We start from the raw sequence: 15,895 nt of genomic DNA, 5'->3' as shown, positions 1-15,895 counted from the left end.
CCGAAACTGAGGAATGGTCTGTGACAATCTGAAGAGGAGGCGTGAAGCTATCCACTCGGGGTACATCAGGGAGGTGGGGGGCAGAGGAGCGGACAGGAATGGCAATCTTGGTGGCAACTGGGAAGTCAGTTAAAGGAGGAGAGGAGGACATCCTTTCAGAATCATTCATGGAGCCTTCGCTCTTCAGCCGAGCTCGCTGAACTCTACCCTGCCCCTTCTCTCTGCTTTCAGTTCCACTTAGCTCCACAGCACTCATCTCCTTAACAATCTGTCCATACATCCTCTCCTCCTTCACTCTTTTCTGCTGTTTAGTCTCAATGAAGAGCTCCAGAGAGCTGGCAGGGGAAAGCATGCGCTTGCTGCCTCCAATGCCAGATCCAGAGGCATCTGTGGTGGATATGGTGCCTGATGTTAGTGACAGTGGGATCCCTGTGTTCAGGCGTTGCTCTGGCAGTGAATCTGGAACCTTCCAGAGTGGGTAGCGTGGCACCGCGCCATCAGTCTGTCCCAGAAAGTGTGATAGGTTGAAACCTGCCCCACTTATGCCTCCTCCAATTCCTCCAGGTGCTTTGCTGACACTTACAACACCACCTGGAGGAAACATGTTGCTGTTGTCAGCACTGCCTGGTCTGGCTGAGCCTATCCCTTGTGCTCCACTGCCCTGGGTAGCTATCAGTTGGCTAACACTGGTGTACATAACACTACCAAATGATGGCACATGGGTATGGATCCGCACAGGAACCAGCATACCGGGCATGGAGGCTTGGGAGCCCAGATTCTGGGTGGCAAACACAGGCTGAATCTGCTGCAGAAGAATGGGGCTGGTGGTGGAGCTGGGCAGGGAGTGCTTGGAGGAGAGAGAGACAAAGTTTTGCTGCTGTTGCTGGGACAGGGGAGATGTGCGAGATGAGAAAGAGACAGGGTATATGTGAGAGCTTGGATTTTCTGATTTTCCATCATACGACTGTTGATCATGGATTTGCTGCAAGGAGTGGAGCGGTTGTTGTTTGTGGAGTGCATGTCCAGGCAGGTTGCCTGGTGATCTGATGTGGAGTTTTTGGAGTTGCTGCTGGGCCTGGAGGGTCAGCTGCTGTCTGGGTGTCTGGCTAGCCTCCTGGCTCCAGAACAGACCCGGTTGCTGGAAGGAAAGGAAAGGGGGGGCACTCTGGTACTGCTGGATTACCTCCTTGTTCATGACCTCAAGACCTGGATGTTCTCCCTCAGATGAAGAGCCCTGGGCCTGCAAGCGATGCTGCTGGGACCTTTTATAGAGAAAAGGTTGAATACTTCTTCAAATCATAGTAAGCATTATTTATGTAAAAATAATATTGTAATAATAGAACCAGTTGGAGAAGTAGCACAGATAATAGCTTGTTGAAATAGTACTAGTAGTATTGAATACAAATACTCTTTTTACAAATTATCTTTTCATATTAGTAATTTTAGGGTTGTACAGGGGAAACCCAGACTTTCTTACCTGACATAGAGAGGTTCGTCCTGCAGACTATCCTCACTGATACTCTGCTGTAGGAGATGCTGGTGGTGCTGGTGTTGGTGAGATCCTACACCTGTGCATACAATAACAAGTATTGTATTTTGAAATGAAATCCTTTTCTACAAAGGAAATCCCACATGCTACTCCCACATTTTGGTATTAGAAATGTATAACTCATTGGGTACAATATTATAATAAACACTTCACATCCTGCCTAGTCTACTGAGAAGAGAAATACCCCAAAAGATGTTATGATGCAACTTGAAGGATCCAAAGAAGGTTAAAGTCAAGGGCAACTGGACTTGGTTGAAGATACTAGATAAAAATACTAGATTCTAGTATCTTCAACCAAGTCCAGTTGCCCTTGACCTTAACCTTCTTTGGATAACTTTGACCTGGATGACTGAGAATCTTCACAGACAGCTTTAAGTATCACAAATTATTATACAACTGTCAACTGAGTTCTTGTTTCAGCCTTACTCTTAGTCAAGTAAATTTATCAATGGAAAAAAATTTAAAACTCATACAGATCATGTGACAATATAGTTTCAGTGATACAAGGCTTCACTGAAGCAAGTCAAGGCATCACTTACCAATGCTGCTGCCAACCCTCTTAGTTCTACACGGTACATCACTGCTGCCGTGGGGCGATCCTGTTGGGCCAGGCCATGCCCCATGTTCCAAACTCTCCTGTTTTATTGACATCTCAGCAACCGCTGGTTCCTGGGTGACTGCCTCTGGATAAACACTCAGTGAAGCCTGTCAAATGTATGTGTAAGTAGGGAGTTGGTCAGTCATAATGAAATAACATTTTGTGATACTTGCTAAGTGTAGGTGCAGTCACAATGTTAATATTGTGTAAGGAAATTTGGATGAAGTAGAACGGGAGGTTCTATGACACCAGTATCTAGTGTTGCCTTAGACCTTACAGAACTCTCCTTTTCCTCTATCAACTACATCAGGAAGCATAGGCCCTCAAACTTCAGAACTACAATCAACAGCTTATCTGAATGACCCACTAGAACTTTCAGTTTTTAAGAATTACAGTAGAAGGAATCTTTTACGCTACCTGTCGGACAAGATATCCACGCCGGCGTTCCTTCATTGCAGAGGCACTGGAGTATATCTCTCCTTGTCTGGAGGAGGACAAACTTCCATAGTCAAAGGATTTGCTTCGCATTTCAGGCAACTCTGTGGGCAGCGTGCATGGTGCCTGCTCCGATGAAGACCTCCTCATCTCCCTCTGCTGGTGGTGGCTGGAATGACCACTGCCAGGCACCGTCAGGAACTCAGACTGCTTAGGTCCACCACCAGATGCCAACGAGTCATCCTGGTTCAGAATTACACAAAATAATTGTCATACTCGACTTATTGGGAATGTGTCTTTTACAGGTGTTTTATTAGAATATAGCCAGTTAGAGCCATTACAAGTATATAACAGTAGTACCGTAACCATACCAGTGCATGCTACGAAAACTGTACTACAACTGCTGGAGGAGTAGTTAATATTCTTTAAAGCATTAAATATATAATTGGATACCTGTTTGGTGGGTGAGGCAGACTTGAGGCCTTCATCTCTGTCAAAGGACATGGAGAAAGAAGAAGAGTGGGACAGGTTGCTTTCCTGACTGGGGCTGCGAGAAAGGCTGGTGCAGGTCGACTCAAAGCTTGATTCCCCAGATGAGTGCTCCATGTCCGCAAGGCGCAGCCTCTTCTTCTTGGGTGGGAGCTTTTCCGATGGCATCTGAGAGAGTGTGTCACTCCTCTGTGGCAACTGGAACTCCTCCACATGCTGTTGTTGCTTCTCTGGTTCCTTGGTCAGTGGAGTTTCTGTGTCTTTCTCAGGCTTGTCTGGCTCCTCCGTCACCCTGATCTCAGGAACTTGGATGTTCGGTTGTCGTACTAGTTTGTGTGGGATGTGATAAGGCTGACCAGGTGAGGCAGCAGCTGACGAAGATGAAAGGGAGGCCACGTCGCTGTCACTTTGCAGCTGCTGCTCCATGCTCTCTGTCCTCAGTAGGGCAGATTCAGGACTCAGAGCATCTTCAAAGATCTCTGTGTCCGACTGCTCAGAGTACTGGCTAGATGGAGCTTTATCTGAAGGTTGATATCCTAGCTGCTCAAAGGACTCTGACTTCTCAAAGGAATTTGGCCGGCTGAGGGAGTTGGTGTGCTGGATGACTGATATGACGTTCCCAGCTGCCTTCCTGCCCTCAGAGTCAGGAAACAGTGCGATGTCCTCAGAGCACATGCTGGCACAAGTATCAAAGCTGTCAGACTGGCTGTGAGCACTGTGAAGAGAACCCTTCCCTGTCGGGGTGGCTCTAGATCCATCAAGACTACCTTGTTTAAACTCATAGTCCCCTGCCATCTCCACTGAACCACTACAGCTACTGTCACAGTGCCCAGGGCTGTCCTCTTCATCCCCAACACTCTTCTCTTTCCTCCTTTTTCTTGTGGCTATTTCTGACATGCTAACTTTAGTACCATATGGACTGTAGGCAATGTGCTCTAGGACTCCTGGGCTGCGCTCACTAATCTTTATACCCAGAGATGAAGCTAAATTCTTGTGTCCATAGACCTCAGCCTCTCCTACATGGGATTCATTGGCTGAATGTTCAAATGCAGCCTGTCTTCTGAGTCTGCGAGGTGGGTAAAACACATCATCTGATGTCATCATCTCATCAAAGGAGTGGCTGGTTCGAATCTCTGGTGGGACACTAAGGTTAGGAGGGGAGGAAGTTGGCATGGAGTTACTCCTAATAAGGGTCCCAGAATCTGATGGAGGCTCCAGAAGCCCTGTACTACTTTGACAGGGTCCTGTTGGATACTGCTTGGGATCTCCAGAGACTCCTACATCCCCTCTGAAACAGATATGATCCTCAGATATCTTTGCCATGTCCAGGATAGCACCTGATTGCTTTAAGCAAGCCAGGTCTGCCCCTGCCATGCCCACCGTGATAGACTGTCTGTGGATTGTGGACCTGGAATTGGGTCGGTAGTACCAAGTCCGACCGAACATAATCTCTTCGTACGTCTTGACATTAGTATTTGGAGGGCTGACTTGCTGTTCTGCACTCTCAGAGCGTGAAAAGTAGCCAGAGTCTGTGCTGCCTTTGCTGTGAGGACTGAGGAGATTCAGAGATTGGGACATGGCAGAGTCAGAGTCCTGGCCTCTTTTCTCATTCAGCCTCAGGGCCAAACGTTGTTTGATGGTGGGAGAATCATCCAGTGAATGCGCTCTTCCGCCAGGCTGTGATGCCAACATGTGGTGCTTTATGTCCTGAAAGGGTGGGCACTCCATCCCTGTAGAGGGGACTCCCCCAGGTTTGGGGACAATAAGGATAGGCACTTTCATAGACGCCACAGGCAGCTCTTCAGCTGAGTCAGCGTATGCTGGTTCCACACCACCTATACAGTGAGAAAAAGCAGAGTATGATATAGAGCAAAGTGAAGTAGAGCATGAAAAAGCAGAAGGATGAAGTATATTTTTGAGCAAAAAAGAAATATAGACAAAGAATGAGTGCAGCTGAGTAGGCAGTCAGAGTAGAGTAATGCTGTAAAAATTGAAATGCATTACTGGCACTTTCAAATTGGCAAAATATAATTTTTATGTGTTTTTTATGGATATTCTTAAGGTGGTTAAAGGATAATTTTGGTATTTTCTCATATTTGGTGTTGAAAAGACTAGTAGGTACAAAATGTTTTGGAATCTGTGCAGAAGATGGCTTCACTCGGCAGCCGTGAACAGGCTGCAATGGCTGCGAGATTTGTTCAGGGCGATTGTGCCAGCTGAAGCCATCTTCTGCACGACTTCCAAAACTTTTTGTACCTACTAGTGAAAATAGGGCATAGCTTTAAATTTACTGAAATTATCCATTAACTATTAAAAATGCATCTTGATGGAAATTTACCTGTATTCTTGTCAGCTTCAAAGGAGATCTGTGGGATAGGGCTGCCTTTGTCAGTCAGCATAGTGGAGCCCTCCACACCTTCCTCATCTGTGTCAGTACTCTGCTCTCCATCTGAGTGGACCTCGGCTTCACCCACTGGGGATGCCTGGTCCATGTCCCCACTGCGGGCCACAGCTAGCTCTGAAAATGGTACGAGTCCAGCCTTGATGGCATGAGCATGGGACTTGCGATGCTTGTAAAGGTTGCTCTTGGTTTTGAAGGAAAAGCCACAGGGTACACAAGGATATGGCCTTTCTCCAGTATGTGAACGGATGTGCTTCTTCAGGACGCTGGGCTTGGCGCAAGCACGACCACAATAGTGACAGATGTACTTACCAGGCTTTTTCGGTTTCTGCTCTTTTTTGCTGTAGCCCTCCTCTCCAGGCTCAGGGCCTGACTGAGAATACTGTCCGAAGGAGCTTGGTAAACTGGGAGATTTCTGGCGGGGAAACCTCCCTGCCCCAGCCCCGTGAGGGTGAGTATGTCCTGGGTGTCCTACAGGGTACAGGTCATCCGAGGGCAACTGGCCAGCAAATGGCCAGGCATGAGGCTCTAGACCTGGCTGGGGTTTGGCTCCTGAGTGGAAGCGCTCAGTTTGGGGGTGCTGAGGGTACGGTTGGCCCAGCTGGTAGGAGTATCCCCTTGGGAATCCCTGAGCAAAGGGCCCTTGGGGGTCTTGAGATGGTGGACCTATGGCCCCAACTGCAGAGGGTCCAGATAGCAGCTTTCCAGAATTTCCTGTAAATGCATACTTCTGCTGGGGTGCTGATCCCCCGGTGGCACCACACGGCAAACTCTCACGGTGTTTTGCCTCTGGGTCAGCAAAAGTGCTTCGTTTGGTGTGTGCAGATGGCTCGGATACCCACTTTCTTTGCAGTGGCATCTTCTCCTTCACTGGTTCTTTATTTGAGCACTTCTGCCCAGGGGCCGCTGATTCACGAGCCTCCATTTTCATGAAGCTCTTCTGCGGATTAGAAGAGGGAGGATCGAGGGGATGGTGGGGGAGTTGGGAGGGTAGGTTCTGGAGGGTTACAAGGTCCCAAAACTACCAGGCATGATAGCTGAACCTTTGTGGGTGCCGACAAGTTCACAGATAAAGGAAGTATCCGTCCATCGCTGAAATAGACCGATTGTAAAGCCAGACTGGAAACATGTATCAGAAAGTGAAAATGAAAGGGGAACCTTAGTGGATAACATCAGAAATGTTTCTCTCCTTTAGCCATTTTGTAAACACACTAATGATGCTGTGTGTTGTTTTTCTGTCCAGTTCATCTAAAGGCAGAACAATCCTTGAGTGATCTGGAGAGGACACACAAAAAAGAACAATGTTTGGTGACTTGTGGAGCATGTTTTAAGTTAGCAGTATTTAACAGCTGTAATAAATAAAGGTTAACAACATACTGATTATTAAGGACAAATACTAACTTTTCTTCCTCTTTCTGTAGCTTCCCAAGTCATCCAGTTGTCTCACCAAAAGACCTGCAGCAAAACAAAAGAGCTAATTAGTTCCAAAATTATCCATTAATACAATCAAAAACTCAATCATGGTGCCGATAACAATTCAAGCTATTGCCGGACATCTCTCTTTTACCATAAGTTGTCTGGTGTTGAAACTTGAAGTAATTAACAACAAGATGTCACATTTTGGCTGCTAAATGCAATACAATACCATACATTGTTGTACAGAGAGTTGTCAAGTACATGCCTAATGTGCGAATGTAAATGTCATTGATTGCTCAGTTACTTTCTTCACACTGGAATCCATCTGTGCTTTTTGCCTTCTCCACCCCTTCCTCCTCCCTCCCGCCCTCCCCTCCTCCTTCCACTCAGTGAGTCACCGATGCAAAGCAAACCCACGCTGTTCCTAAAAAGACACAAAGGCTTAAAAATAGCACTGTGGAAGTGACGTTGGAGTGTCATAATATGTGTAGGCGTCCAAAAAGACCAAGTCGAGCCAAGAGCAACCATCAGCGCAAACACCTCTCCTTCCTCACTGGTTGTTATAGTTTGATCTAACTTGATATGTACTAAGTTGAAAAGCAAACAAGAGAATACACACACAAAAAAAAAGAGAAGCACACATGGGTAGATACAGTACTTGCAGGTATTGCAAATGCACTGCAAACACTGCAGTAGACACAGCGTATGTGTGTGTTTCCGTTGTTTAACGTTTCTTAACCACACCAACACCTGACAGCAGAAGAAGCACAGAGTTGCATTCCACACACACAAAAGCCTGCTGAAGTTGCATTTTTGCTTTGTATTTTCTCATCATCGGTTTAAACCTCCCTCGCACTCTGATTGCGACACACACGCACACACACACACACACACACACACACACACACGCACAGACACTGTGTGGCCTCGGTGCTGGTAAGCAGGGCTCAATGACGTGTGTGTCTGGGGGCCCAATGTGAGATCTATATATAGCACTTGAAGAAAATATGTTGTATTCTTAGCAGCAGGAATGTTAACTTTGGGCTACCTTGTGTATTTCACATGCAACCCCCCCCCACCCACACACACAGAAACACACACCAGAAACATTAGCTCAGACCTGGGTAATATTTTTATGTTTTCCATGGCGTTAAGAGTGTAAGAATGTGGACTGAAACCCAAAGGACTGACTCTGTTAGGAACAATGTGTATTCAGTTTGGCCAGGAAGGAACACAGGATGATGATAACGATGTTACGAACAATACTGTGTGTGGTACTATTACTAGTAGAGTGAAACACACCGGTATCGCAGCGTCATGGTTTTTGTTTCATCTTACGCCTGTAGTGTACACTGGATGCACCACACACAAGAAGAAATAAAGGTATAGTAGCTGGGATGTGCCAAAATGGGGAGCTGATTAGTGTAAGTGTTAGGTTAAAACTTAGGCCAGGGTAAATTAACATTGGATTAAGGTCAGGTTTAGTGTTAGTCAAAAAGATTCACCGCTTGGAAAAATAACACCAAACATGTTTTTAATTGCTTCGCAGTTTGAAAAACTTCGTCTTTCATCCTTAATTCATGATTCGTGAAGTTGAGTTTTTTGCGCCAGCTTGCTATCATTGGACACCCCTTACATACTTTACACATCAATATCACCCTTCTGTATGTCTAGCTTTGATCCATGTAATGATCCCAGATTGCTGTAAGAAGTAAATCAAACATTCAGTCACTTTGGCCAAATTTGTTTTTGGGTTCCCTCTGATAGCCATCCGGGACCATGGTACATAACATGATGCTCCTGGGTCAAGGCTAATCTAAAGAATGTAGTAGTAGGCTTTTCTTAGATTGAAGCGCAGCTAAATTCAAAGTAGCCCTAAGTGAATTTGACTGAATATATTTTTGCTGCCATGTATTTGCTTTGGAAAGAGGTCTGTCCACTAACCAAAGATGACTTTAGTGAACAACTCTGGAGTAAAATATATATACACTTAAACTCACCACTCACCAAGTTCAACCTCTTTGTTATCTCAACCCAAACAGCCAAATTTAACTTCATTTCTGGCTACTGAAGTTTTCAAAATTCAAACACTTACTGTGACTCTTGTTGCCATTTGGGGTCACCAAAGGACGAACCTGCTTGCTGCAGCTTTACCGTCTGCTATCACACATATCTTGACAGTTATCTGACCTACTGACACACACACACCCATAACACCCCAGCAGTGAATTGCAGATAATACTTGGTTAAACTCCAGTTTAACCTTATGTAAGGTAACTGGTTTTGTAATGAAAGTGTTGAATGGTCGCAGTCTGCAGAGTGAGTGGGAGCATGTAGTGAATGGCTTATATAAAGCTTTATTCATACATGCACCAACACAACCTGCCCCAGTTCCTGTGCGTAGGAGAGACATAGCTACTGGTGTGTGTTTATGAGTGTGTATGAGCGTGGGAAGTGTGCTTACAAGTTGTGTGTGTGTGTGTGTGTGTGTGTGTGTGTGTGTGTGTGTGTGTGTGTGTGTGTGTGTGTGTAGGCTGGCAAAGGGCATGACGAGACACCCAAGTTGTAGGTAGGTCAGAACAAGATGCATTCAGAGGCTATACTCAGAGGTAAAAATAGTAAGGCACACACACTGAAAACACTCGCACAAAGGTGATCTATCAGAATGCTTTAAATAACCAGAGTTACTTAACATAAAGGAGCGGAGATCAGTCAGCTTTCATAGACATGGAAATAGATCTAGAAGGTGTTTTATACCCACTGAATTATTTTCTTAGTTTCTTTTTTTGTGTTTATGTGTAGGCAAATTGAATGATCCAGTAACTATAATTTGTCCTTAGTTATCCAATCACAGATAGAAAGGGTGTGATTGGACAGAAACATTAATGAGACATTAGGATCACACCCCGCGAGCACATTTGCTGTAAGTTGAATTGAATGCAAACACCTCCATGAATTCATTGAACAACCCCTGACTGATTTATGGTCATCTTATGGTGATCTTATTATTAGAAGCAATAAAGAATCCGCAGCTTGCAACTAGACCATTTCTTGCTTATTCATATAATTTATTGATTGCTAGAACTGTTTTAAATAGGTTTGGGTCTCATTTGAAGATTGCAAGAAATGTAATCGGACAGCTTGGGCTGCCTGTGTTTTCTGCTTCAGGTTTCTGATGCTGATGGAGATAGCGGTGTTAATAGTAAAGACAGCAATCAGCAGTATCAGTAATTCCCTTATTCAGTAACACACAAGTAGCACAAGTACATGCTGCTACTGCTGCTCTCTGTCATAGTGAACGAAAGAACGTAAACGCAACTATCAAAAGTCTATTATGACTAGACAACCTGTATGTACGTGCATACCCAACCATCACTCTATATCACAACTAGTGTTGTTGTGATGCTATCAATAGTTGCAATCTAAAGTACAACTATGAATCAAAACCTAAGCAACAGAGGGACTAGCGTTAACCCGATGTCAAGTATAAATCAACATACATTGTGAATGCAACACAAGCAGCTGCACAAGCAACAGCATTACCAATCTGAACAGACATTTGATGACACTTTTCTGATAATGAATACTTTTTTGATACTACACAGAGTGATTAGAAGAGCTTTGTTGGATTTAAATGTTGTCTATTTAGAAATAAAATGTTCTTGTAGCGAGTGGTTTGTTCTATGGTGGCCTGCTTGTAACTCCTGTTCCTCAAGACGTTCATAGTGTAGAGGGATATCACCACTGTGTCTTAGAAGCACACATTTTCCCCAGATTTTTTTTTGGACCTCTTGTGCTTGACAAGACAGATGTTCAGTGGAAACTAAACGCGCTGATACACAATGATCTGCAAGAAATTCAGGAGAAGTGAGGTGAATGCAGGTATGTACAAGTACGCACACATATTCCCAAACCCTGTAGGTATGAATACTGTGTGGGCATTAACCATGCAGTAAGAACAGAAGGCTGTGTGTGTGGGTGTGGGTGTGTGTGTGTGTGTGTGTGTGTGTGGTGTTCTATGAAGTGTGTGGGAGGCTGTTCAATCCTGAAGGCCGGAGGCGCCCTCTCTGTCTCTCTTTTTCTTTCACTTCATTTCATCCAGCTTCATTGGAATGACAGTCGGGAATAATGTTGCCAAAAACGACAAGATAATAGATCAACATTTGTGCAAATCCCCTTCTCTCCTTGTATCATTATCAGCGTGTATGTTTTTCAGTGTGGGTGTGTGTGCTTGAGTGTTTCAGATCAGGATGGTGATGCATTCATCTCTCTCTCTCTCTGACACACACCAATAATCCCTCTCCTACAGTGTCTTGTTCAGATATGCAGTAGATAAGCCTCTCATTTACCTTCAATGAAAGACCCAGACGAGGGCAGAGCTGGCTTCTGGTATAACAGTGTGTGTTTGCCTGTGTGTGTGTGTGTGCGCGCACACGCGGTGGCTAGTTATTCTTAAATTGGCCCGCCAGGGTGCTGCATACCAACTGGAGTGGTTGGAATTCCTGTGACACAAAAACAGAGAAAATATCTTTGTGTGTCTGTAGGGGTATGTGTTTGTCTTGCCCTGTCTGTCACCCTTTTGCATATGCAGCATAATATAGCTCTTAGCATAAAACCATAAGCAGAACACAAATAAACAATAGATCCACAGCTTGGGATTAATGTTTCATATCTGATTTTTTAGGATACAGGATACAGGACAGGAAACAAGGACACAGAAAGGAAAGAATGATATAGGTAACGAAATAATGACACAAAAAGGGAGACAAGAATGTAAAGGGGAGAGCAACACTAGGGAATAAAGCAGGGGACATGGGATGAAGCATAAAAAGTAACAATGCACTGAGGGAATAAGTATACAGTGGGCACAAGAGGGGAGGGAACAGCACCACAAGATAACAGGAAATAAGGACAGAACAAGTAAAAAGAAACACAGATTCAAGAAAGGGAACAAGTATACAGATGAGGGAATAAGGACACAACATAAAAAAGAACATAGCAGGAGAGAGGACGACAATTCAGGAGAGAAACAAAGAGACCATGGAGAGGGAAAAAAAGACCAAAAGAACAGGAGGAATGATCAAATGAGGAAACAAGGATATAATAAAGAGACTAAAACAGGTATAAGTAGAGGAAACAAAGACCAAAGAAAGGGAATGAGGATACAAATGAGGGAACAAAGACACAACAAAGAGACCTAAAAAGTGCAGATTTAGGGTTAGGACTAAGGAGAGGCATTAAGGACTCAGGTGAGGTAACGTTGTGCTTTCATGTGGGACTTAGCCGGTGAGGAGTGCCATGCCAGCTGATATCAAGTTGCAGTACGCCGACTCTCCTCACACACACACACACACACACACACACACACACAAATTGGTATACGTATACCCGAAATACGTGTATGCATGGATCGGACACAATCACATACACCCACACAGATATACAAAGGCCGGGTTCGTATTTCTGAGTGGTAGACGAAGTGTTCTGGTACTTTGGGTGGTCAGACGCTTTGTAAATTATTTAAACATGTTACTAATGGTTTCCATTCAGTGATTAACCACTTTGTATAGCCAGAGAGAGAGAGAGAGAGGGGAGAGGGAAGGGGCGATCGAGGGCAGCTGGCAGTGTGTTTGTTTTTTGGCTCGGCTCTGTTTGGCCCCAACTGGACCGAAAACCACACACACCTTCATTAAAACACTACCTTTGTTTTACCTGGAGGGAGACAGAAGTTACTGGAACAATAAGCTGGACTAAAGAGGGTGTGTGTGTGTGTGTGTTTTAGTGTGAATTGGGAATCGGTCCATCTACTGGCATAATAACCAGGTATTTCAACCGTCCTCTATCTGTCTGTAGAGTTAAGTTAATGGTTATTCATTACAGTGATAATCAGACTGAATAGCCACTCAGTTTTCACTTCATTGTTTAGTCCAACATAATTTTCATGCCGACCTGAAATATCTGTTCTGTTGGAAGCTGGGGTAGAAGTTCATTAGTGCAGCTAGCTTTATGTTTGTCATGTCAATTAAAGAAAAATGTTGATTTAAGGGTGTGGAGTTTGACGATTACTGTGAAGCTCATCTGACTTTCATGCAGGACACTGGAACTCATACATACCTCCAAATAACAGCTGAGTTTTTTTGTTAGGCTGTTTATATAGCCGTGATCTTTTCCTAAAAATGTTGTAATCTCTTAACCCTAGCCATACTTTAACTATATTTACTTGCTACAACCACAATCTATTCCTAACTTTAACCATGCCAATGCACAAATAGTATAGAGAGCAGTATTTTTTGCTATTGCTAATCCAGGGTTTTGCATCAAATTAAGGCTTTTGTCCGGCATTAGGGTTGTCTCATCGAAGCCTTTTGGCCCTACAAAGCTAGTACATGAGGAGATAAGACCTATTTGAATTGCTGAACAATTCCGAGTTGTGGGCAGCGATACAGAGGTCTGAAAGGAGTCTACGACAACAAAAATAAAAACACTATTATAATCTCAACAAAATTTGAAGAAAGGCAGTTATCTCTAAGAGAAAAAAATCTCTTTTAGTTTTTAGGTGAAAACAATAACAGTGTATGATCAAACCGTAAGCAGGCCGACTGCAGGTCGCTGCAAAGTTGAAGTTAAAACATTTTAAGACCTTCTCGGTGCCAGTCCAAATAAAACGTAGGGCCAATTTCACCCCCCGCCAGCAGTTTTATAAATAAAAATACACTTGCTCAGCAGTTATATTACAATACCTGCTTTCTTACATCAGGCCAGGTAAAAGTTTTATGAAACTTTGTGTTGATAATTAAAAAGGCATGTGTGTATATAAGTTTGCTGTTTGCAAAAGGCTTACACCTGAATGGAAATTCGAAACATTGCCTTCTGAAGTACTACAACTACTGCCCCCCTGAGCAACCGCAGGAGGGTGTGGTTTAACCAGGAAGCTCCCAGCAAGACATGTTGACACAAATTTATAAGCATGAAGAAGATTTTTGCAGGAGGGGAACACATGTGGATTTACATACTGATTCAGTTTCTCAAAGGAATCTTAATCAGGAATCTCAGCTTCAAACCAAATGACTCCAAGTCTCCAAGTTAAAATTTTAGATGTTAATCTAGAGCAATTTATAGGAATATATCACCTTTTCCATTTCCCGTTTCAACTTGTCTCCTCTACTTCTAATTCTGTTACATACTTCCTACGTTTCCCAGAGAGCTTTTTGACAACCTCCAAAGAAAGTACATGAGCTGGTTGCTGTCACCTCTGGGTTATATGTGTAGGTAGAGAGAGCTTTTCCAGTTGAAACAGAGTGAGACTTTCTCGTAACCTGTCCGTCTTTTACTGGAGCTGCATTGAATTTTAGTCTATTTTCTGCTCTGGTGGGCGCAAAACCACCCTCTCTTCCTCTTTTACAATGAGTGAGAGTGCTGAACTGCATAACAAGAAGGCAGCTCTAGAAAGAAGACCTCGCTCGTTGAAGGAGCTATTTTCTCTCTGAAGGACCAACATTAAAATTCAGGCAATTACCTGTAAGAGGGACGGTCCCAAATGTAGGACTAGAATCTAATGTATCCTTAAAATTAGATAATAGATAGAAAAGCAGGACAACATCAATCAATGCAACGACAACATTAACTACCAACAATCAAATGCAGTGTGAATAAGCCATCACACAGTCATTAATTGTTTAGAAATTGTTTCTGTCAGCTGACAACTTTGTATGTATTTGATATGATACTTGTTGGGAAAATTTTTGAAGATGCACACTTTTCACCAGACAAAAGCAGTAGTAAGGGCCCCACCACACCAGCATTCATCACAGTTAAATTTCAAAGCAATCAGCATGTTCATATTCAAGTATATATATACATCTAAGGTCCATATACTTCAGATACGAGTTGCGATGCATTTATTATAATGCTCCAGTCACGCCATGCTCCCTCCTCCTTACAGTAACAGATCAGCTCTGTCTTGTCTTGTAAGTTGAATTATTGTGACTTTGTGTTTAGCACCTTGGACGGTGAGAAACCGCATTTTGTTCATACTCAGTATGTGAATCAACAACACAAACAAACTTGAATTTAGTGTCCAATGTTGACACACAAATGTGTTGTGTCAGGACATTTTTTTCTGATAGTTCTGACCTTTGAGGAGATCATTTCCAGCGGTACATATTCTGAAAAGAGAAAATAGTTTTACTCTGCCGCTTTTTGGTCTTACCAGGTAGTGATAAATTAACACATAAATGAGCCCATAAGATACGTAGCAGGTGGATGCCTCTAGCATTACAGCAGCGTTTAAATATTGATTTTTGCTTAAAACATCCAAGTAGGGAATTTCGGTCGGCCACAGAGGCAGAAATAGAATTCAATTTATTTCTGAAATATAAATAACATCACCTAAAACTCACTACTTCAAGTTTCAAGAGTCTATGCTCTGTGTAAAAAGCATTTTTACTCTGTCAGCCGAGGACTTAACTTGCCTACTGTTGATGTTGACATAACCATGTTTTGTTTTAATTGAGTGCTGTCAATCATCTGTTACGCAGAGGCATCGCTACAGATCTGGATTTAAAAGAGACTGTGAGCAAGGAGGCGCAAATGACAGAATAAAGAGGCTCTCCAGAAATGACTGAAATTAAATCTAAGAGAGTGTGAGAGAGATGAATCAAATGAACTTAATGTGAACTGTGATTTACACACACACGTGTCACACACACACACACACACACACACACACACGAGCAGACAGCTAGTAGACAGTGATTTACAGCAGGTAGGAAGTCAATTATGCTACAAGATATTTTGGTCAGAAAAAATATGTGTGTCTGTGTGTGTGTGCCCTGAATAGAGTATGTGTGTGGGAGGTGTCAGCACAGGCAGCTTCGTTGAGACAGGATGAGGGTGTGTGTGTGTGTGTGTGTGTGTGTGTGCGTGCATGTGTGGGAGGAGGAAGTTCTTGGTGTGCCAAGGTTACAGTGCTGCTGCTGCTGCTGGTGCTGGTGCTGAATTGCTGTTA

The 15,895-nt window shown here is 43.6% G+C and overlaps 1 protein-coding gene across 1 annotated transcript in view; it reads right to left on the bottom strand.

Moving 5' to 3' along the window:
* The window catches only part of hivep2a (HIVEP zinc finger 2a), a 106,643-nt gene that overhangs the window by 16,696 nt on the left and 74,052 nt on the right, over positions 1–15,895 (bottom strand). Inside the window, 7 exon segments of the mRNA XM_038726518.1 lie at positions 2–1,262; positions 1,478–1,568; positions 2,089–2,254; positions 2,565–2,825; positions 3,036–4,906; positions 5,410–6,747; positions 6,874–6,927. Of these exon segments, the coding sequence (XP_038582446.1) occupies positions 2–1,262; positions 1,478–1,568; positions 2,089–2,254; positions 2,565–2,825; positions 3,036–4,906; positions 5,410–6,403 (4,644 nt within the window). The 5' untranslated portion in view covers positions 6,404–6,747; positions 6,874–6,927.

This window comes from Micropterus salmoides, unplaced genomic scaffold, assembly GCF_014851395.1.
Source record: "Micropterus salmoides isolate LMB-PRFRI ecotype aquatic unplaced genomic scaffold, ASM1485139v1 Ms_hic_scaffold_18, whole genome shotgun sequence".
In the NCBI taxonomy this organism is placed as follows: Eukaryota; Metazoa; Chordata; class Actinopteri; order Centrarchiformes; family Centrarchidae; genus Micropterus; species Micropterus salmoides.
The sequence above is the reverse complement of the archived record's forward strand: the minus strand, read 5'-3'. Positions and strand labels throughout refer to the sequence as shown.